The 25,928-nt window shown below is 40.0% G+C and overlaps 1 protein-coding gene across 1 annotated transcript; it reads right to left on the bottom strand.

The window, feature by feature from the left end:
- Positions 1-4,177: 4,177 nt before the first annotated feature.
- On the bottom strand, positions 4,178-25,682 carry LOC124259574 (origin recognition complex subunit 4-like). The gene is given in 14 exon segments (XM_046693729.1): positions 4,178-5,332; positions 5,611-5,675; positions 11,177-11,272; positions 14,050-14,158; positions 15,017-15,103; positions 15,377-15,550; positions 16,399-16,550; positions 17,490-17,538; positions 18,548-18,633; positions 19,400-19,475; positions 21,662-21,685; positions 21,688-21,754; positions 22,460-22,611; positions 25,618-25,682. Coding segments are annotated over 13 exon segments (1,308 nt in total). The 5' UTR covers positions 22,600-22,611; positions 25,618-25,682; the 3' UTR covers positions 4,178-5,149.
- Positions 25,683-25,928: the final 246 nt, after the last annotated feature.

Raw genomic sequence — 25,928 nt, 5'->3', positions numbered from 1 at the left:
TATATGGTCTTTTTGTCTTGAGCATTGTTCATGATTTTCAACATCAAGTATGGTATATATTTCTTGAGCATTGTTCATTATGGTCTATGATTCAGCATGATTTTCAACATCAAATATGGTCTGTATTCCTTAAACAAAATTTCCAACATCAAATATGGTCTATATTCCTTGAGCATTATTCATGATTTCCAACATCAAATATGGTCTATATTCCTTGAGCATTGTTAATGATTTCCAACATCAAATATGGTCTATATTCCTTGAGCATTGATGATTTCATTATGTTCTATATTCCTTGAGCATTGTTTATGATTTCCAACATCAAATATGTTCTATATTCCTTGAGCATTGTTTATGATTTCCAACATCAAATATGGTCTATATTCCTTGAGCATTGTTTATGATTTCCAACATCAAATATGGTCTATATTCCTTGAGCATTGATTTCCAACATCAAATATGGTCTATTTCCTTGAGCATTGTTTATGATTTCCAACATCAAATATGGTCTATATTCCTTGAGCATTGTTAATGATTTCAACATCAAATATGTTCTATATTCCTTGAGCATTGTTTATGATTTCAACATCAAATATGTTCTATATTCCTTGAGCATTATTCGTGATTTCCAACATCAAATATGGTCTATATTCCTTGAGCATTGTTTATGATTTCCAACATCAAATATGGTCTATATTCCTTGAGCATTGTTAATGATTTCCAACATCAAATATGGTCTATATTCCTTGAGCATTGTTTATGATTTCCAACATCAAATATGGTCTATATTCCTTGAGCATTGTTTATGATTTCCAACATCAAATATGGTCTATATTCCTTGAGCATTGTTTATGATTTCCAACATCAAATATGGTCTTTATTCCTTGAGCATTGTTTATGATTTCCAACATCAAATATGGCCTATATTCCTTGAGCATTGTTTTTGATTTCCAACATCAAATATGGTCTATATTCCTTGAGCATTGTTTATGATTTCCAACATCAAATATGGCCTTTATCACTTGCAGAGTTTTCACCATACATAATACATAAAATATATAGAACATGCTTCTTATAAGATTACGCCTTGATCATTTACATCTATCCAATATTGAATACGATCTTGCCTTACACATCTCATTATGCCTTAAGAGTTTTCATCTAATCAATATTACATGATTCTTGCCTTACGCATAATATCTCATTATGCCATTAGCTTTTTCATCTCTCCAATATTAAACATGATTCTTGCCTTACACATCTCATTATGCCTTAAGCTTGTTCATTCATCCAATATTGAATATGATTCTTGCCTTACGCGTAATATCTCATTATGCCTTCAGCGTTTTCATCATATCCAATATGGTCTTTGCTCATGGATCATGTTCATGGTATCCAGACATAAGTAGTTATACCTTAGGCATTCCCCAGGTTTCCAGTTATCATCATTACATTATCGTGGTGTTTATACCTGTAGGGTACAAAGTGTTATTTTGCAGTGACTTGCTTGGAGATATAAGTATTTGTGTTTGAATGTGTTCCTATATTCTAATCCCTGAGTTATGCAGGGTTATCCAGCATCAATTGTTAAGCATTAATGTATACAGGACTATTGTTTATTTTTCATTAGCTGAGGGGGCTGGGGCTATGGTTATCCCAAGTTTTAACAATAATCTTCACCTATTTTACATATCACATGATTGTTATGATTTCACAATAAAATAATATTTTTTACTTAATTAGATTGTTTTCTTTTAAATTAAGAGAGTGTGTGTTTAATTCTACATTAAACAGTATTTTACAACATGGCATCCCAAATACAAGGTTGGAGGCAAGCCTAAGTTGATGCAAGCTTCAGATTTTGTGAAACCTGAAAATGGTGCTGACAAACCTAGAAATATCATCTTAGCAAACCGAGATTTAAACCCACAAGCACAAGCTTTGGCTTGCCCATGTAACCCAACTGTGCCAGCACAAGTACCTTGGGTCCTATTCTAGCCTGAAAACTTGATCCATTACAGTTACCACAAGTACCTTGGGACCTATTCTAGCCTGAAAAGCTGATCCTTTACAAGCATCACAAGTACCTTGGGACCTAATCTAGCCTGAAAACTGGATATATTACAGCCAGCAAAAGTACCCTGGGACCTAATCTAGCCTTAAAACATGATCTACTACAGCCAGCACAAGTATCTAGGGACCTATTCTGGCCTGAATACTTATAATAATAATAAATGCATATTTATAATGCGCCCCTTCCACACCCTAAGGCATGCTCAAAGCGCTACAGAATATTTACACTGGAGTATTTACAGATGAAGTTATACATAATATACTGAGAAAAGGTGGGTTTTAAGTCTGGACTTAAAAATGTCAATTGTGGCAGAGCTTTTAAGGGCACATGGGAGAGAGTTCCAGAGCACAGGCGCGGAGTAAGAGAATGATCGGTGTCCGAAGGATTTCAGTTTGTAGGATGGGATGACCAGTCGGTTTTGTGTGTTTGGCTGCTAAGTTAGCGTCTTGGGGACATCTGGGATGTAGGAGTTCAGACAAGTAGGAGAGGGAGCCAAACCATGGAGGCACTTGTACGTCAGACAGAGGATCTTAAAGTCAATTCTGGCCCTAACTGGTAGCCAATGCAGTTCTTTCAACACTGGTGTTATATGGGAACGTTTAGAAGTCTTGCTGATGATGCTTGGTGGAAGTATTTTGGATCTTCTGAAGCTTATCAAAGGAGTTTAGAACTGAGGCCTGAAAGGATGCTGTTACAGTAATCAAGCCTAGATGTAACAAGAGCTCGAACAAGGGCTTGAGTTGCAGCAGTTGTCAGGTATTGCCCGAATGTTACCAATGGATCTTAGGTGAAAGTAGCAGGTCCTGCTCAGGCGGTTAACATGAGCATCCAGAGTCAAGGAAGAGTCGATGTGGACACCCAAGTCCTTAACCACATCAGAAAGCGGACGTCAGAGTCTGGCGACTGTAAGGGTGTCGGTTTTGACCTTGCTGAGTTGTTGCTTTGTACCAATGAGAACTGCTTCTGTTTTGTGTCATTAAGTTTAAGCATGTTTCCTGTCATCCAGCACTTGATGTCCTGCGTACATTCAGCGATGCACTGAAGAGACGTAGATAGATCCGACAGATGAAATGCTTTCAGGAGCTGGGTGTCATCAGCGTAGGCATGATGAGAAACTGTGTGGTCTGTAGTTATCCTTCCGACATATCCGGTATATAACACAAACAGGACTGGACCAAGGACTGATCCCTGTGGCACACCACATGTGATTACAGTGCCTTTTGATCTCTCAGTGCCAACAACTTGATCCTTTACAACAAGCACAAGTACCTGGGATCTATTCTAGCCTGAAAACTTTAACTAAATGCATGTTTACAAGCAGATTCTAGCCAATGATTACTATGAGCAAGATGAAAGAATAAGCTGGGTCAAAGTTTAACTTACATTACTCCGTCAGTTCATACCTACTTCACACAGCATGATTGTGACCAAATCACATACGAGAATACCATGAATAAGTTACCTAAAAAGCAGACTTGATATTGGACACAATCATGACATCGTGTAGGTGTTGAGTTGATAATTACTTGAGTTTATCTAACTGCCAAACATTCAATTTCTAATGAATAAAGATGAAATGTCATGAAATGTGAATCCTCTGTCCTAACTTGTGCTCTAATGACCTTGACATTACCTGGAAGGTACACAAAAGAAGATTTATAAAATTTTTAGAAAAAATACTTTTTGTTGCCCGTTTCATGATGAATGACCTTGACTATCAGGGTCATGAATCGTGTGAAAAGATTTCTTGTTGCAAAGTTAAGTGGTGTTACAAAGATTTCCGTACATCATCCATGTATCCCATAGTCAAAGAATGAAACTACATTTACTTAAACTTACATATGATATGAGTGAATGACCTCTAATGCGACATTTGCTACAATAATGATTTATGACAGGTTTGATTACTGAGTCTATCATGGGTGAATGGAATTTTCATAAAGTCATCGAAATTTTAATGAAATTATAACCATACTACATAGTTTGACCTCCATTGACCTTGACCTTATTTGAGGGAGGAGGAGTTCAAATTCAAGCAAACACAAATCTGCAATCATTACAGCAGGACCCAAAATTACAGCCAAAAATACAAGATTATCAGAAATCAGTAGATGTTTCATTCTTTATTATATACATCCAAATAATTACACAGATCAATGAATTTCTTTCTGTCATGGTCATATCAATATTTTGTCATTGATATGTTGACTGCTAATGACGATACAGTAGTCGCAAGTAGACATAATGTGCAAACATGGGACTGCCCAATTTGGCTCAGAAACTGTCATGCAGTAAACTTTGCAACATTGTTCCTGATTATGTTGCGGTTCACTGGACAAGTACCATGTGAAAACAATATTTTCCTTGAAAGGACTATTTCATTTTCCTAGGATACAGTCACCAAGTCCACTCACAACTGTTACTGTGCCCACAGTCCACACCAAAACGTCTTTCTTCTTCAAGTGTAATCTCCATCAAGTCTCAGCGATTACGTCACTTATCTTGCACTACGTCCATCCATATGTCATTTATCATCAAGAACAATCTCAAACAAACCTCAGCAACAATGTCACATCTTGCAAAACATACATCCATATGTCATATATCTTCAAGAACAATCTCCAACAAGTCAAGGTCATCACAACTCTGTCAACCCCAATATGACACAACAGGAAGTTGTTACCTCTTCCCATCAGACAAGATTTGATCATTTTTGGGCAATTAGGGTACTTCATACCCTGGAGCTGCCGGCCCAGTGCTCAAACTCTTTAGGACAATTGGGGTATTTCAGACCACAGAGTTGCCGGCCCACTGCTCAAACTCTTCAGGACAATTGGGGTATTTCAGACCACAGAGTTGCCGGCCCACTGCTCAAACTCTTCAGGACAATTGGACAATTAGGTATTTCAGACCACAGAGTTGCCGGCCCACTGCTCAAACTCTTCAGGACAATTGGGGTATTTCAGACCACGGAGTTGCCGGCCCACTGCTCAAACTCTTCAGGACAATTGGGGTATTTCAGACCACAGGAGTTGCCGGCCCACTGCTCAAACTCTTCAGGACAATTGGGGTATTTCAGACCACAGAGTTGCCGGCCCACTGCTTGACCTCTGTGGGACAGTTAGGGTACTTCTGTAGAGCATCCACGATCTGGCTGGGGTGAATGAGCAGTGACATCAGCTTGTATTCCTTCTGTACCCGTGACCCCGACCCATCCAACGCCCGAATAAACTCCAACGTAATCAGATGTTCGAATGCCTGAATATTGAAAAACAGCTGGTTATTGAAAAGATCATATGCTCAAGTTCCAGGTTTAATAGCCCACAGTTTCTTGACCCAGAATTTCTATCTACAATATCAGTTGTGTTTCAGGAACATTCCAAAAGGCCATTTGCATGTGAACTAAACAAGAAGTCCATAAGTGGAATTCACTGTAACAGTGCACAGGATCCTCAATGAAAGTAGTAAGTTCCTTATTTCTAACCCTGCATCGTGGTACACAGCAAAAGATTTCCCAATATTGTAGTAAGTCTTACCTTCAACACAACAGGCTTCTCATACACCTGCATACTGGACTTCCTCTGTGCGAACTTCAGGTACTCTGAAATGTAAACATCAAAGTCACCATAGATCTCATTGCTGACGAAGGTCATCACCTGCTCTAATGCATTAATCAAGGCAAGAATTCCTTGCTGTAGGCTGAGATTTATTCCAATGTTGCTTGATGTGAAGAATCATGTTTGGTATGAATGACTTGATACATAGAATTGGTTTACTGTTTGCTTCTGCAGGAGTGAACGCTTGTGATGGAGTAACCAGTTTACTTGTCACTAATGAAGGCGTTTTCTTGACCTGGGCCAAACCGGGATTTCTTTTAACTTACAACTGCTACATGATATACCATTACATACCTCTAGTGATGTCACTCTATTGCTTTTATGGGGCCTTCCTTAACATGGAATATTGAATTAAGGAAAAACCTTGAAGCATGAATTTTCCAGAATATTCCCCTTTTGGTGAATATCCTGCATATTCTGTACCTGTGTTCAGGAATACTCTATAGAGTCCCTCTGTCCAAAGGATACTCTAGAGAAAGTACATCTGTACAACGGGTACTCCATACAATGTCCCTCTGATATTTTATAGAATGCTCCTCTCTAGAGACATATTTTGCAATGAAACATGATCTACACAATGAAATGTGCAGGACCATAAGACTACTGAGGTGCTCATAAACCGCAACTCCTTTAAGAATACTCTCTTAAATTACCGTATATTACCGTAGATAAGCTGAATTTTGAGGAACAAAAAAAGCAGTCTGTAGACGGGGGTCGGCTTATCTATGGGTTACGCTTTCGTTAAACTTTATTCCAGGGCAAAGAAAACAACATCGTATCACTTCGTGTGAACAAACAAACAACAGAAGACGACTTTTGTCAGTAAAGACGTCAAATTTGCAATTAAACATCACTAGACAAGAGTATTTACCTTTTAAGTTCTAAGTTGTTTTTGCTGGGCATTGTATTATTTGCAGGGATTAAGATTACCATGTGTATTTGAGCTGGAAATAGCAATCAGCTGTGCACACGTTTCCCGGTGATCAAGTTAAAACATGCACAATAATATAACGGGATGAATTCTGACGCAGTCATCAGTAAAATATAATACAGAATACCATTATTTAACCCAAAGAAATATATCCTAGCATTGTGTAATTTTAATTACAGGTTTTTCTCTATAAATGTAAAATATATATAATCAAAACTAAGGTTATACGAATCCTCATGAACATGGTAAGCGGAAGTTGTACGCGCATGGAATGAGGTGTAATATGCAAGCCATTTAAATTCACACATTTTTACTGATGTTACTGTAAACTAGCAGTCCATGGAAAATGAGGCGGTAATCAGTTCGTGATTGTTGATAATATGATGTGAAATTGGCTATTGGGGTTGGAGCGAAAAACGTACCCTCACGAACTTGGTAAGCGGAAATTGTAAGCACATGGAATGGGTTAAAACAAGCATTGTCACTAAGATTACATAATCCCCCGTCGCGAAGTATCAAATCAAACTTATAAAGTAATGAAAGTTTAAGATGAAGTTAAATGTCAACAAAAACATGACCAGTCAACCTCTCTTGATATCTTCTCTTTAGTTGTTCAAACACACAAGTATTCAAGACTGACTTTGACCTTGACATGAATGTCATAGTGTATGAAATATGCAAAAATGGTACTAAAGAAATCGCTTATTGAAAAACATTCGAGGGAAGTCTTGAAAGTCTATGAAGACAATCCAGTGAATTCAGGTTAACATGCTGAAATCTTCAAAGTGTCGCCGTGACCTTGAAAATTATGTGAAGGTCACTAAAACTGACTGGGCCCTGGGCCTTCATTAGATGAAGCTTGGTGTCAAATATGAAAAAAATCCAGTGAATGTTTTTTGCGATATCTTGCTGACTATCTTAACATGCAATTTAACATGCTGAAATCTTCAAAGTGTCTTTGTGACCTTGAAAATTAAGTGAAGGTCACCAAAATCGACTGGACCTTGCACTTTCCCTAGATGAAGCTTGGTGTCAAATATGAAGAAAATCCAGTTAACAGTTCTTAAGATAGCTTAACATGCAGGTTAACATACTGAAATCTTCAAAGTGTCGCTGTGACCTTGAAAATTAAGTGAAGGTCACCAAAATGGACTGGGCCCTGCGCCTTCCCTAGATAAAAGCTTGGTGCTGAATATGAAGAAAATCCAGTGAACAGTTCTTCAGATAGCTTAACATGCAGCTTAACATGCTGAAATCTTCAAAGTGTCGCCATGACCTTGAAATTTACGTGAAGATATCAAAGTCAACTGGGCCTCTGACTGGGTGTTGAATATGAAACAATGAATGTCCCTTGAGATATCTAAGCTGACAAGAAAAAAGTAGGTCAAATGAAGTCAAGGTCACCAAACCTGACTGGGACCTTTCTTATTCTGTGATGAACCTAGGTACCAAATATGAAAAGAATCTAGTCAACGGTTCTTAAGATATTCTAATTTGTACGTACGGACGGACGGAGCCTAATACTATATCCTCCGCTACGCGCTAAACGCGCGGCGGGGGATAATAAGCAAACCATTTAAATTCACACATTTTTACTGATGTTACTGTAAACTTGAAGTCCATGGCAAACGAGGCGGTAAATAGTTCGTGATTGTTGATAATATGATGTGAAATTGGCTATCGCGGTTGGAGCGAAAAACATACCCTCACAAACGTGGTAAGTGGAAGCTGTACGCACATGGAATGGGGTAAAATAAGCAAGCCAGTTAGTTGACATGTGATCGTTCAGCTACAATAAGTATGATAGTCAGCGAAACAAAATATATTATCCATTTTCTGTCAACTACTCTTAATTTTGATGTGTGAGTAGACGCAATATGATTGTGAAATCTTTGAATAATGTGGACCAAAGTTATAATTATCGGTAACAGCCAGTTGTCTGTGGTCTGTGTTTGCCGTGATAAGGACCCCATCGTGGGGGATCGGCTTATGTATGAAACATACCATTTTGACACTGATTTTAAGGGTCAAGTTTGGGGGTCAGCTTATCTATGGTAATATACGGTACATTATGTGATCAAGAGATATTTCATAAAATGTCTGATAAACAGCATTTCTTTCAGTTGATAAGTTGGATAAAAGTATCCTTCTCTATCTTGACTGGAAAATAACTGCTGGCATTTGGCCCACCCCACTTTCCCCAGCTTACATTCACAGTCAAGAGCTTGGAGTTTTAACCCTACCTATAGACCACCTCAAAGGGGCTGGGTTTACCTGGTCCCAGCCAGATTCATGGAAGTCGAGACCTGTGCTACATGATATACATACCACTATAGACCATCTCAAAGTTGAAGGGCTCTCCATCGTAGATGTCCATCAGGTGTTTCATTGAGATGATGAGACACAGCTCTAAGATAGAAACACCTGCGCAACAACAATCACACCATCAAATGCAATTACCACAAAACATCTGGGAAATTCATGCAATGCCTGTCTTGGAGCAGTCACGTAGGTAAATACAATGATTACAAGACACCTGTCCAGGAAAGGTCATCAAAGTAAATGCAATCGCTACATCACACCTGTTCATGAACAAGAAGACAAAGTCATCAATATTCCCTGCCATGGCAAAATACTCTTAATGAAGATGTCTACGAGTTATGACTATGTCAAATGTGTTGGCGTGTACATAGCTAAGTGGAAGGAGAGTACTGAAAGGTTTCAAAGTTCTGCTCCGGAAAAGAGTACTACCACCAATTTCAGTCTAAGTCAAACTTGTTGCCATGGAAACGCAAAAAATATTTTATTCAGAAATCCAAAACTACCAAAAGGCACCAGTTCACCACCAGATCTATCTATGTGACAAGTTTGGTGAAGAAACATTGAACGGTTTTAGAGTTCTGCTCCGGAAAAGAGTACTACCACCAATTTCAGTCTGAGTCAAACTTGTTGCCATGGAAACGCAAAAATATTTTATTCAGAAATCCAAAACTAAAACCAAAAGGCACCAGAACACCACCAGATCTATCTATGAGCCAATATAGAATATTGAACGGTTTTAGAGTTATGCTCCGGAAAAGACAAATGTGCACGAACGCACACACGGACGGAGTCCATTTTAATACCCCTCGCAAAACACGTTGCAGGGGATAACAATCATGCAGGTAAATACAACCACAATATCACCTGTTGATGAACAATCATACAGGCAAATACAATCATTACAACAGACCTGTCCGTGACAATCATACAGGGAAATATACTAAGCAGCAAAAGAAACGTCAGTTTGGAATTTTCCTTCGCAGCAACAGATAACTGTAAACTCATTTAATGTTTTGATTGTATATTATTGACACCATCTCCAACTTTACCTGAGCAAAGACATTCCTTCCCAAACTCAGAATGGAACCCAGGAAATGGTCTCAAGAACGCAAACCTGATCTCTGAGATGGTACAGTGCATTGCTGACGCGAAGGTCATCACCTGCTCTAATGCATTAATCAAGGCAAGAGTTCCTTGCTGTAGGCTGGATTAATTCCAATGTTGCTTGATGTGAAGAATCATGTTGATATCAATGACTTGATACATAGAATTGGTTGACTGTTTGCTTCTGCAGGAGTGAACGCTTGTGATGGATTGACCACACAGCTTTCTTATATTTGAAAATTTTCCGGACTCCACCAAAAAGTTGTTTAAGAAACTATCATTAAAATTTTGACACAGTTCACTATTTGTTACGAGGGAGGAGTGCAGAGAAAGGGACAGCCAGGTGTGCGAGAAAGGATGGAGACGGCACAGCACAGGCTAATGAATCAATAACTTGGTGGGCACTTGTGCACGGCTTCTCTAACACCTGGCTGTCCCTTTCTGCACTCCTCCCTCGTAACAAATAGTGAACTGTGTCAAAATTTTAATGATAGTTTCTTAAACAACTTTTTGGTGGAGTCCGGAAAATTTTCAAATATAAGAAAGCTGTTGGGTATTAGTAAATAATAAACATGTGTACTATTTATATTTATGTGGCAATTTTGTACAATGATAAAATTTGCAATTCATCGGTCCGTTTCTGACTCAAACGGACTGTAGACGCAATATGATTGTGAATTCTTTGAATAATGTGGACCAAAGTTATAATTATTGGTAACAGCCAGTTGTCTGTGGTCTGTGTTTGCCGCGATTAGGTCCCCATCACGGGGGATCGGCTTATGTATGAAACATACCATTTTGACACTGATTTTAAGGGTCAAGTTTGGGGGTCGGCTTATCTATGGGGTCAGCTTATCTATGGTAATATACGATACATTATGTGATCAAGAGATATTTCATAAAATGTCTGATAAACAGCATTTCTTTCAGTTGATAAGTTGGATAAAAGTATCCTTCTCTGTCTTGATTGGAAAATAACTGCTGGCATTTGGCCCACCCCACTTTCCCCAGCTTACATTCACAGTCAAGAGTTTTAACCCTACCTATAGACCACCTGAAAGGGGCTGGGATTACCTGGTCCCAGCCAGATTCATGAAAGTCATGACCTGTGCTACATGATATACGTACCACTATAGACCATCTCAAAGTTGAAGGGCTCTCCATCGTAGATGTCCATCAGGTGTTTCATTGAGATGATGAGACACAGCTCTAAGATAGAAACACCTGCGCAACAACAATCACACCATCAAATGCAATTACCACAAAACATCTGGGAAATTCATGCAATGCCTGTCTTCGAGCAGTCGCGTAGGTAAATACAATGATTACAAGACACCTGTCCAGGAAAGGTCATTAAAGTAAATGCAATCGCTACATCACACCTGTTCATGAACAAGAAGACAAAGTCGTCCATATCCCCTGCAATGGCAAAATACTCTTAATGAATATGTCTATGAGTTATGACTATGTCAAATGTGTTGGCGTGTATGTAGCTAAGTGGAAGGAGAGTACTGAAAGGTTTCAAAGTTCTGCTCCAGAAAGGAGCACTACCATCAAATTCAGTTGAAGTCAAAATTGTTGCCATGGAAACGCATTTTTTTTTATTTTATTCAGAAATCCAAAACTACCAAAAGGCACCAGTTCACCACCAGATCTATCTATGTGCCAAGTTTGGGGAAGAAACATTCAACGGTTTTAGAGTTCTGCTCCGGAAAAGAGTACTACCACCAATTTCAGTCTAAGTCAAACTTGTTGCCATGGAAACGCAAAAAATATTTTATTCAGAAATCCAAAACAACCAAAAGGCACCAGTTCACCACCAGATATCTCTATGAGCCAAGTTTGGTGAAGAAATATTGAACGGTTTTAGAGTTATGCTCGGAAAAGACAAATGTGCACTTTACATGGACACACGGACGACAGAGTCCATTTTAATACCCCCCGCAAAACGCGTTGCGGGGATAACAATCATGCAGGTAAATACAACCACAATATCACCTGTTGATGAACAATCATACAGGCAAATACAATCATTACAACAGACCTGTCCGTGACAATCATACAGGGAAATATACTAAGCAGCAAAAGAAACGTCAGTTTGGAATTTTCCTTCGCAGCAACAGATAACTGTAAACTCATTTAATGTTTTGATTGTATATTTTGACACCATCTCCAACTTTACCTGAGCAAAGACATTCCTTCCCAAACTCAGAATGGAACCCAGGAAATGGTCTCAAGAACGCAACCTGATCTCTGAGATGGTACAGTGTTCTCCATGTTTTTCATGCAACTCATGCTGCACATGCTGTTCACAAGGACCAGCCCTATAAAATGCACCCCCAAACCTGGTTAAAACATTCACATTACAACGTCAGCAGGATGCCGTGACTCACGACAGCACAGAGGAACCAGGCACTAGGAAGACTTGAAGCTGGCCACACTGCACAAGCCGTTGCCAATCACTTCCAGGTCAACGTTCGGACCATCTACTGGCTGCAGCAACTTTTCCGGGCCACCAACACCGCAAATGATCGCCAAGGGTGACCACAAGATGACAAGACCGCCATGTTGTGCGACAGCATGTACAGAAAGAATCCCTTCATGCAGGCATCCGAAACAGCACACCAGACAGTGGGAATACACGGAATACCAATCAGTACTGATACAGTACGCCGACGTCTTAACAGCGGGAACCTCCATTGCCGTAGACCTTACCGTCTACAGTTTGCCCTACAACACCAAAACTGGCAATACAGGCAATGGAGAACTGTTCTGTTCACAGATGAGAGTCGGTACTGCGTATCAACTGCAGATGGCAGAACAACAATATGGCGATGACGTGGCCAGCGTTACTCAGACCAATGTTTTATGGAAAGAGACTCATGGGGAGGTGCAAGCAACATGGTATGGGGTGGAATAGGCCTGAACCAGAGAGTGGGTCCTGTGGTGTTCCAGAACCTTGGTCCAGGGAGAGGAGGCGGCATCACAGCGGTGCGCTACATCGACCAAGCTCTCAGACCCCACGTCCCACCACATTTCGCACGTCTCCGGAACAACATTTTCCAGCATCACAACGCCCGGGCCCATACTGCCAGAGCTACACGGGACTTCCTACAGCAGAACGGTGTCAACATTATGCAGTGGCCAGCCCTTAGTCCTGATTTAAACCCAACTGAACATCTTTGGGATGAAATTCAGAGGAGACTGAATAATGTCATACCAAGGCCGGACACAGCCGATTTATTGCGCCAGGCCTTTCTCAGAGTGTGGTTCAAGGTGCCAATGGCCTTCATCAATCGATTGGTGCACTCCATGCATAGATGCTGTGCTGCAGTTATTGCCGCTCGTGGTGATCACACTAGATACTGAAGTCAAGGGTCTGAATGGACTGCAAATGTTCACGTAATGTCTTGAAATTGAGCTGAGTTATTCATTGATGTGTCAAGATATTGTACACAAAAAATGTTTTTGATACGCTTATTATGTCCATTTCATTAATGATTTGATTACAGTGCCTATCTAATTTTGAATTTGTACTGTTTCTTTTGCTGCTGAGTATACAATCACTACAACACACCTGTCCATGATCATCACACAGGCAAATAGAATCACTACAACTCCACTGTCCACATGCAATCATAAAGGTTTACATAATCATTACCACACACCTGTCTAATTTAACTCACAATCAATCACTTGTTTTGCAATAGTGGGAATTGATGCTCATCCAGACTCGACTATTCACCGACCTCCATCATATAGCTTCTTCCCTATGTACAAAGCAAGCCTAGTGCTACCATAGTTGGAAATCCATATCGGGGTATGGGAGTTATATCGAGGTAATAACCTAAGCACAACCCTCACTTTGCTAAAGGGAACGAAAGAACGAACGAACGAACGAACGAACGAACGAACGAACGAACGAACGGACGGACGGACGGACGGACGAACCAACGGACGGACGGACGGACGGACCAACGAATGAACATCTGCTGACTTACCATGCAGCATGGCAGACTTAGTGTCTGTTGTGAGCTTTTTGAATGAGTCCAGGAAATCCCCTGCCTCCAGAACTGGGTGAGTCGGAGACAGTTTACATATCGGGTGTGTCTGGAACAGAACATGGTCAGCAATAACAGAACACGGAAGGAGCTATAAGAAACCTTTGCTTGTCTGCATTACCAGAAGCAGAAGCTCTGAACTCATTTTCTTTCATTCTATTTGTAATACAGGACAAAAACGAACATGTTGGTTATTTGTCGCATGCTAACTTCGGTGATATTTCTCTCATCATCCGAAAAATAAGTCCAATACCACTTGAGCCTCTAAATATTCATCCCTGGGCCAGGTAAACCAGTGGTTGACTGCATAATCATTGATCCATGTCATTCAGATATGATGGCACATGTTCCAGCAGGTAGATGAGGTGCCTCAAGACAGGGGTGGAAATAACTTTAAAATTGCTAGTGTACTCTGGTACAGTGGCACATGTAAAATCACTCTACCTGATAATTTTCCCACTATACTGGCCGTTTTCTTGTTTTTTAAATAAACAACATAATTAACATTGGAAAATCAACTGGACACCGGTACAGTGTGATATACAAATTTGCTTGCCCGACAGAAAAAAACACTGGACTCGGACGTCGGGCAATGGGTTATTTCCACCCCTGCAAGATGTACAGTCACGAGGTACTGGAGGTGACAATGACAATCCATGCACCAAATGCACTGTCACTGACAGATCTTGAATAATTCCAACCGATTAAGTTCGGTTTAACACTGCCACTTTGTGAACCCATCGAGCATGGGTGTGGTGCTGACACTGATTGAAAAACAATGTGGGCAAAACAGTATTCGAACCCAGGACAAAAGTCCTCCTGAGGGTCACCACTGTCCAATACAACTATGGAAGAAACTGTTTCCTTGTATCAATGTTTCCTAACAAAACAAGTCACTGGTACTCACCAACAATGCAATGAGGCCTCGGACATCTTTGTTGAGGTTGAACTGTCGCTGTAACACATCCCTTACACTCGGTTCTGATACAAGTTCCTGCAAACCAACAGATCTTGGGGCTTAACATTTTGTTTTTGAGCAATGGCAGAGATGGGTTTTAAAATTTTCTCTGCTCGATTTACAGACCAGCTAAGTCCACTTACCACTGACTTGAGAAATGTAATCTTGAGTGACTTGTTGAAACACTTTAAGCAGTATTTTGTGATCAGCAGGTCCTGGCACAGCTAAGGGAGGCAACTCTAAATAGTGAAATTCATTACCTAAGTTCCTGGGCAAAATCAGTAATAAAGCAATGTCAGTAGAATGTACCTGTATGTGTGTGTTCCATGGTTCAGTGACTGTTTCGTCCAGCTCCCCGGGTGTGAGGCTGAGGTAGGACATGCACACCTGGCTGTAGTCGAAGAAGCCGTGGGTGTTGAACAGATGGATCTGGCGGTGGGAGAACCGGGACTTGACTCTCTTCTCCAGCAGCTCGATAACATCCTAGGGAAACATACAGCTCAAACATAACTGTCGACATTCTGTACAGGGTTGTGACCTTTTATTGTTTAACACTGCACTAATCAATGATGCAACAATATGATGGCAGCCTGGTGAGTCTTAACCAGACAATCCAGAGAGCAATATTAAGAGCAACAAAAAACACAGCCTGTTCAAGTTTGGTGGGGACGAATTCAAGATCAGAATCCAAACAGTGAGTGAGTTAAGATTTTAAGTCACATCGGCAATATTTCAGCCATATCGTGACTGAAACAAGTTATAGATTTATAATGATTAAAAATAAATTATCAACACCTGTCAAAAAGGACAGTAAAACAACTAGACTATCACAGATATATATTTAAAACTAGTAATTAAATCTAAAACAATTTCACTATAGAGGACAATACAATATAAAAACAGGCTTATTGAACGCCAACAACTGAAGGTAGATCACCATACATGGGACCATGGGGACTTACAGTACATTTGCTACCTGCATGGACCCTAGTTGGATTTACACCATCCCTTCAGCCCCTGGCGATTGTAGGAAAAATTAGCCAAAATTAAAATCACAAAAATACTACGTTTCAAAAATCCTGGTAAGTTTAAATTTACTTTGAAAGTAGAATCCAAACTGGGTATAGGGATGGCTAAGATGAGCAAGGCAGTTCATTTCAATGATATGATGTAGTTCTCAGATGAGGACAGGTATGATGCTGTCATCTCCAGAAACAATCAGAACAAACCTGGAATTTGATTCCTCCACAGTTTCTGCAACACCCAAGGGACCAATAGATAAGCCTTAGATAACTGAATGCCCTCTGACCCTGAAATTAGTCCACACTTACCAGGCGGCAGGTGACTCCTACCACACAGATGGGCGTCTGTGCTGACTGCGACACGTCAAACAGGTTGTACAACAATGTCTGGTTCCGATGATGAGCAAACAAGTCGAACTCATCCAACACAAACAGAATCGGCTTGGATGACTGGCTGCTCCCTGCAAGAACAGTGCTGACAACGATGAGTATTTTTTATGCTGCTTTTAACCATATTCCAGCAATGTCACGGTGGAGAACACCAGAAATCGGTTTCACACATTGTATCTATATGTCAAAGCAAACCCAAATTTTCTACAGTTTGAGTGAGTATGGTTTTACGCCGCTTTTAGCAATATTCCAGCAATATCACGTCGAGGGACACCAGAAATGGCTTCACACATTTACCCATGATGGAATCGAACCCGGGTCTTCCGTGTGACAAGCGAACGCTTTAACCACTAGGCTACTCCACTGCCCCTTCTACAGTTTGAACAAAAATGGCTGCAGCCATAAACAGATTTCAATATCTTTCTGAAAAGACGTCTCTGATGGACGTCAGACAAATTAGTCCGGTAATAAAATACAAATGATACATATATAACCATAAGTTAACTAAAGAACCGGAAGATTCAAAAGTTAGTCTGACCCTATGACCTACAGAAATACTTGTGTATCGTTTTGGAGGAGTTTAACAACAATGCATCTGAGGAGCATGATTGAGTGAGTTATTATTTAACGTCACATCGGCAATATTTCAGCCATATCAGAGGAGCATGATGCTTCTCAAAGTATACTATAAGGGATCGTTCATAATTTATGGCTAGGTGGGGTGATGATGATTTTTATGGAGAAGCATGTTCAATGTGAATGCCCCCCCTAAAATTTATGTACAAAATAAGTGACCCCCCTGCATGTCATGTACAAAATCAATGACCCCCTCCCCTTCCCATAATTATAAGCATAAGTTTAAACATATTTTTATGTACAAAATTGATGACCCCTAGTAATGCGTGTGTACAAAATTGATGACCCCTCTAGCTCCCCAGAACAAAATGGGTGACCCCCTTAAAATCATCATCACCCCCCTAGCCATAAATTATGAACGGTCCCTAACTTACCCTTTTTTAATGCATCCAAAAGAAACTGCAAAGTTTCAGAAAAGGAACCCTGGAAAAGAATACACATGATATAAAAGAACTCAACTGATATATTATGGCCTTTATTGATGTAGTGTTACACAGTACAGTTGTTGTTTTGTTTTCTGTTTTAATGCTCCTCTCAGCAATATTCCAGCTATAAGGTTGCAGTCTGTAAATATTTAAGTCTGGACCAGACAATCCAGTGATCAACAGCATGAACATCAACCTACACAACTGGGCTACGATGACAAGTGTCAACCAAGTCAGTGAGTCTGACCACCCGATCCCATTGGTCGCTTCATACAAGCATGGGTTGCTGAAGTCCAATTGTAACCAGGATCTTTATGGGTCTATACAGAAACATAATTTCACTGTGACATATTTAGGTCACATGTTACTTCAGGTCTTCCAGCCTTAGGGTTTCACTCAATGGCCACCTCTAACTTCCTAAAAAACTTCACTATGAACGACATGTGGTGTAAAGAAAGTGAATCTGCATAAAAGTACCACCACATTACTGCCATAGTGGTTTTGATCACAGCAATACCATCATAGCAGTAAATGAATGAGTTTAGTTTTATGCCGCACTCGGCATTATTCCAGCTATATGGCAGCGGTCTGTAACTAATCAAGTCTGGACCAGACAATCCAGTGATTAACAGCATGAGCATCGATCTGCACAATTGGGAACGATGTCATAGCAGTAAAACAGTCCCTAACTAGTAAGATTTTAACATTAGTTTTTGTAAACATTTAAGGGTCAAAAGTGCTTAAGCAAAGGCTGGTTCATTTGATTCCACACTCAGCAATTATACAGCTATATTATGTGGTCTGGACCAAACAATCCAGTGACTGATATCATGAGCATCAAATGGGATAAAATGATAATCTAAGTCACTGAGTCTAACCAGACGATCCATTTGCTATTTGAGACAGGCATAGATTGCTAGGGACCCATACTCCTCACCAAAATACCCCCAAGCTACACTTCATTGTAGGGACTCCCATTAATCTAGATGTCAGGATCACTTACTTACAAATACTCTGTCTCCAACTGTGTTCTCTAGTTGCAGCTGCCTTGTGATCTCCTTCAGGGCAATTCGGTCATCTGTCTGAAGCAGGCCTAAAATACCCACACATAATAACATGTGTTACGGCAGAGGGAATATTGTAAAACAATAGTGGCGGCTAGTCACAGTGCGGCCTACATACTAGAAAAATACAGATTTGTCATAGGAGTCTACACACTAATAACATTGAAGATAACAGATCTGACAGAGGAGTCTACACACTAATAACATTGAAGATAACAGATCTGACAGAGGAGTCTACACACTAATAACATTGAAGATAACAGATCTGACAGAGGAGTCTACACACTAATAACATTGAAGATAACAGATCTGACAGAGGAGTCTACACACTAATAACATTGAAGATAACAGATCTGACAGAGGAGTCTACACACTAATAACATTGAAGATAACAGATCTGACAGGGAGTCTACACACTAATAACATTGAAGATAACAGATCTGACAGAGGAGTCTACACACTAATAACATTGAAGATAACAGACCTGACAGGAGTCTACACACTAATAACATTGAAGATAAGAGATCTGACAGAGGAGTCTACACACTAATAACATTGAAGATAACAGATCTGACAGAGGAGTCTACACACTAATAACATTGAAGATAACAGATCTGACAGAGGAGTCTACACACTAATAACATTGAAGATAACAGATCTGACAGAGGAGTCTACACACTAATAACATTGAAGATAACAGATCTGACAGAGGAGTCTACACACTAATAACATTGAAGATAACAGATCTGACAGAGGAGTCTACAGACAGGAAGAGACTAGTATGTGAGCACCTACCATTGAGATGCACCTGCAACAAGTTCTGATTAATGTTTTCATCTTCCCTCAGCTCAGACAGGACACTCTTCAGCAGCTGAAACAGTCACTATGGACATCAGTACCTCCACTAAACATGACAGGCACATGCAGATCTCGGTACCTCATTTAACTTGGCTGGTGAAACAGTCACACATGGACATCACTACCTCCACTAAACATGACAGGCACATGCAGATCTCGGTACCTCATTTAACTTGGCTGGTGAAACAGTCACCATGGACATCACTACCTCCACTAAACATGACAGGCACATGCATATCTCGGTACCTTATGTTAACTTGGCTGGTGAAACAGTCACCATGGACATCACTACCTCCACTAAACATGACAGGCACATGCAGATCTCGGTACCTCATTTAACTTGGCTGGTGAAACAGTCACCATGGACATCAGTACCTCCACTAAACATGACAGGCACATGCAGATCTCCATACCTTATGTTAACTTGGCTGGTGAAACAGTCACCATGGACATCACTACCTCCACTAAACATGACAGGCACATGCAGATCTCGCACCTCATTTAACTTGGCTGGTGATCACCATGGACATCAGTACCTCCACTAAACATGACAGGCACATGCAGATCTCCGAATTTAACAGAAACAGTCACCATGGACATCACTACCTCCACTAAACATGACAGGCACATGCAGATCTCGGTACCTTATGTTAACTTGGCTGGTGAAACAGTCACCATGGACATCACTACCTACACTAAACATGACAGGCACATGCACTTGGCTGGTGAAACAGTCACCATGGACATCAGTACCTCCACTAAACATGACAGGCACATGCAGATCTCCATACCTTATGTTAACTTGGCTGGTGAAACAGTCACCATGGACATCAGTACCTCCACTAAACATGACAGGCACATGCAGTTCTCCCTACCTTATGTTAACTTGGCTGGTGAAACAGCAATGCATTGAGCTCAGTACCTCAAACTGAACCAATCATCACACACTTAGGGACCGTTCATAATTTATGGCTAGGGGGGTTAAGATGATGATTTTTATGGAGAAGCATGTACAATGTGAATTGTACTTATATTGTTGTGAAAATGTTCTACACCCAAACATATGGTGTGAAATTGACTGGAATTAGGGCTAGGTAAATGGTTTGGTGTTTGCCAATCTGAGTCGTCCTTGTAAAGTCGCCGCAGACATTTACCACTGAGGTGAAACACACAAGTCTGTGATTGGGGCTGACAACATCCAGTCTGAACTGCCTGTAACTGGATTCTAGTGTAACATATCAGAGGGATATCAGTCTCTACTGTAAATTTCAGCAGCTACGAAAGCTGTGTGACCTGTGGCAATGTACAAATTTCGGAGTGAGTAAGTTTAGTTTTACACTGCACTCAGCAATACAGTGGAAGCCCTCTAAACCGGCAGCCCTCCAATCCGGGCATGCTCTCAATATCGGCACTAGAATTTGGTCCTGGCAGGAGTTAGTTAATTTATTATCATTTACACGCGCTCTAATCCGGCGTCAGTCTATTCCGTATTTCGGCACAACAAAGACCGTCCAATTGACTTTTTTACTGTAATTAACGCTCTCCAAACCGGCATCCAATATCTATGCTCTCCTGTTGATTGGCTGATTGGCTGAACGTATATTAACAACACGGTGGATTACCATCAGCATTAAGCTCATTGATGTTGTCTGATAAAAGGAGTATGGATAAGGATTAGGCCTAAGTAGGCGAGGTAAATTGGTGAGTGACACGTGTCACTTGTATTGTAAATTAATTGCCGTGTGAATGAACACAGTACATTTCACAAACTTAACACACTGAGGCATGATTGGTTTTTGACTGCCCGCAGTAAACACATGCCCATTTCTGGCCCTATTTTGAAAGAGAAAGCTATTCAGTTTGCTTCAGAACGAGTCAACGAGTTTATGGTATCAGATTGTTATCTGGCACGATGGAAGACATCAACAGTTCAAAGTGGCACACGGAAGATCATTCTCAAGATGAAAAGGGAAATGTTCCCTAAACCAGCACGCCCTCTATACCGGCATTTTTTGCCAGTCCCACCGAATGCCGGTTTAGAGGGCTTCCACTGTAATCCAGCCATATGGCAGCGGTCTGTAAATAATCCAGTCTGGACCAGACATTCCAGTGATCAACAGCTGGGATACGATGACATGTGCCAACCAAGTCAGCGAGTGACAAGAATGGGTCTACAAGTTAATATATTGCTGTAGCTACCATTGTTTTGCCACTTCCTCGCGGGTCCCGATCAGCAGCACAGAGTTACTCTCTCCAGATACTGTCGTCCTCTTCAGCAGGTCAAACAGTTGTCTGAAAGATACTCAGGTCATTAAACTCAATGAAACCAATATTTTAAAATTTTCAGACTAAATTGAGCATGCTCTTTATATTAAAGTTGTTTGATCAAAGTTACAACATTCAAGGCCTCAGGGAAGCTTCAAAACATTTTATGGTTGAAACGTTAGAGATAATGACAGGTGTCAGTCAAGTCATCAAGGCATGAATCCAAAATATTCACATACAGGAATATATATAGCAATGATGATTATATTGCTGCATCAGTATATTTGCATATCCAGCATCAAAAAAGATTTGAGCATGAATTCTCCATATTAATACAGGGCTCCAGATAAGGGACGTATCGGCATATGTACGGATAAAAAATATAACGAGCACGGTAGGAAATAATTTAGAAAAAACGTAGCAGATACGCACCACAGCAATGGTGTATGGTCTTAGAATCATTTACAGGCATATTTATCTGAAAAAAGTATTGTTTTATTGTTTATTGACCTGTTTACACAAGAGTAGCCATATTGTGGTGCATATATGAAACGAAACACAAGATTACTGATAGTCCATTAATTTCCATTCAGTACTCTAAATGTACACTTAAGGTTTTCCAGTACTCCTATATTGAACAAATAAGGAGTACGTACTCCTGATGTTGAAAAATTATCTGGAGCCCTGTTAATATAATAACCACAAGTGTCACCACACAGACGGTTGACTTACTGTCTCTCCTTTGTATATCCTTGTATTTCTGGAGGGCTTGACATTTGTGCAAGTCGTTTTCTCAAAATTGATTGAATCATCTTTATGGAGGTTTCCGACGATGGGGTTTTGGCAGTCACTTTAGCCTTCTTCTTACCCATATTTCAATGTGCCTGAAATGAGGTGAGGTGAAATGGGGTTTAACGTTTATCTTAAGAATATTTGCTCATATGATGACATGCATGCATGTGTATGCGTGGCTGCTTGTACTAGCCTAGACTTAAGCTGGTTATTAACATCTTTTGGTATGACGCCGCCAAGGATCGAAACCACGACCATCCACTCTCTAACCACTACACCACAGTGGAAGTCCTTGTGCCTGAAATGAAAAAGGCCTTGCAAAACGTCCACAATGATAATGATTAGAATTAAGCTTGTTTGTTGTTTGAATTGGCAATTTCAGCTGTATGATTCAGTTTGGGCCAGATAATCCAGTGACTGACATCAAGAGCACTGATCTCCACAACTTGGATACAATGACATGCATCAAACAAGTCAAACATCTCCCATTTCTTGTGACATGTGTTCTGAATTTGGGGTATGTCTTGGGTTGTAAACTAAGCACCCTAGCAGGCAATTTATACAGACTATCTCTGTAATGTCATAAACTTAGTTTATTAGCTAATACATATATTGGCAACTTTATGATTCCGCTTTGGATATATATCAGTATCCATGCTGGTCTAGGTATAACATATGCTATATTTGTGATTACACTTTTTCAGTAAAGTAAAAATTCAAACAAACCTGTAGAGGTATGAGGTAGATGGCGAGAGTTACCTAAACGAGTTTCTTGTTTTGTAAATATTTTGTATTAAAATATTGTTACAACTGTCATAGGATTCTAAAATGTACATTTTACCCCATGGAAAACTTCTTCTGAAAAAGAATCTAGTACTTTATGCCCCATGCAGGATTTGAACCCACACTCTCCGAGTGAGGCATCTAATTGCCTACACTCTTAAGTCAGTGATCTAACTAACTCAGCCACCGCGGCTTCCACTCCAATCTAAGTCATCAGCAATATCATTTACATAAACAATGAATAAAAACGGACCCAACACTGATCCCTGTGTGACGCCAGCTTGGAGTAACCTTGGTTTAGACAGGGCTCCATTAACAAAGACCTTTTGATAGCGATTACATATGTAATTATAACCACTCTAACAATCTACCTTATAAGCCCTCTGTGCCAAACACGATCAAAAGCCTTCGAAACATCACAAAAGACCATACAATATTGGTCCTTATCATCTAGAGTTTGGCATATTTGATGATATATTTCAATTAATTGATGGACAGGTGAACTCCCAGCTTGTAAACCAGCTTGGTATTTGTACAATAACTTGTTCTCGTTGAAATAGTTAGATATATGCTTGAATACAACTCTCTCAAACAGTTTACCGACACAACTTATAAGAGATATCGGTCTGTAGTTTGATGCTTTAGTTTTGTCACCTTTCTTGAATACAGGCATAACATGTGCTAATTTCCATTCTGATGGATACACACCTTTTCGTAATGACAATTCAAAAAGCAAACATAATGGAGCACTTATTGTATGAGCAGTTTCGTTTAAAAATAATGGGGCTTATGACTTACTCTGTCTGGACCCGCAGCTTTATTCAGTGGCAAACATTTAATTATATCTGTAATTTCCTGTTGTTATCCATAAAGAATGTATATAGAGATGTTGGGTTTTGTAAATACATGCTCTCTGCATTTGCGTTCGATCCAATCAACAAATACTGAGATGGTGAACTACTGTGTGACTGGAAACTATCGTTCGTCCAAGTACAATGCAGGACTTGAAACTGACAATCTGAGTTTGCACCGGTTTCCGTCCGATCCAGTCATCCCAGAAAAATGGACGCAGTTTGTTTGCAACCCACAGACATAATAACATGTCATGTGTACAAGTATCACACCTGCCTGTCTGTGTAATTTCATAATGAGACAGAGACAGAACTCAGGTGAACGAGCCATAAATCAATGTATTTTGTTTATGGTGCATAGCCTGATAGGTGTTAAGTTCAAATTGCATGTGGTCAATGATTGAAGTTGTGTATTACATATTGTCATTAGCAGACAGGCAGGCAGACACATAGATGTCAATAAAACAGACATTGAGAGTTTTGTCTGTGACAGAGACTGCTTATCACAATAAACATCTCTTGTTCTCCAACTTCGGCCACAGCGATAATCCTTGCACGCATCACTTGCTGTGTTTTTACGCGTCTCCTTCCCGGTTCAAGGCGCGCGAACCTAATCACTGCGCATGCACTATAGGCACAGCGCAGCACAGCTGTTCAAACCACTTTTCACCCCAGCGCGGGGTGAAATTAGTGAATCGTTTGAACTCCGATTTTGCAGGGGGTATTCATTGCTTTATTTTTCAACTTTATAAGTTGAATTTGCATTTTTGATAATTTGTTACTGTTTCCATACCGAAAGGTATCAGAATCTGCAAACTTGTGTTTTGCGTTGCATGTGACCTTTAAATTGTGTACCCCTCTGACAAGTGTAAATTATCATGTCTTCACCAGCTGAAAGCTATGAATACACACAATGACATTTAGAAAGTTGTAACAAATGTTATATATTTGGGATGAACCACTCTCTAAATGTATATATCCATGAGATGTCATCACATTATACATTGGTGTAGGGTAGGATAAAATACCTTGTTTATAGATACAAGGGTTCACAAACACAAATTTCCAAAAAACGGGTTGGTTAAGGGCGGAAATCTTTCCCTTACCGAGATGTTTAATCGGAATAATTCAAAAGGGACAATGTTTATTTTTATAAGCACGTCATTGATAAATTAATAGAAACATGTAAGTGCACAAATATTTTTCCAAAACGCCACTTACACTTAGTCTTACCAAAGACTTTGGTCTTACTTACATCGCTTCAACTGACAGTAACACCTGCGATAGTGACTGATGCAGAATTCTATCTCTCACACCATCCCCGTAATCGTATCAAACTGAACTTGGAGAATTAAGGCGTACCTAAAGTACACGTATGTATCTCACCGGGCGCATCCTAATAATGAAATATGGGATCTAACATTCAATCTTTTCATTTGTGATTTGTCTTGAAGAAACACTCACCGTAAACAACCAGCTTTACTAACACGGAAACACGAATTATTTCCCGCGGTTGTATTCAAAGGGCGGCTACTCTAATGAACTTCATAATGGATACTCACTAGAAAAATAAAGCGTTTTTTAAGCAAAACGTTTTCTCGCCAACAATACGTTAAAAATATAATGTTTACGTTTGATAGCATGGTTCACGTTGATAGTCATCTAAATTTCAGCATCAAATGTCTGAGACCGGCAAGACACTTTCCATTAAATGGCAACTGTGGAAAATATTTTATTTATATTTCAGATCCTACATAAACATAACAAATGCATTA

The sequence above is a fragment of the Haliotis rubra genome, unplaced genomic scaffold, assembly GCF_003918875.1.
Source record: "Haliotis rubra isolate DU_JTF1 unplaced genomic scaffold, ASM391887v1 Scf73, whole genome shotgun sequence".
NCBI lineage: Eukaryota > Metazoa > Mollusca > Gastropoda > Lepetellida > Haliotidae > Haliotis > Haliotis rubra.
The sequence above is the reverse complement of the archived record's forward strand: the minus strand, read 5'-3'. Positions and strand labels throughout refer to the sequence as shown.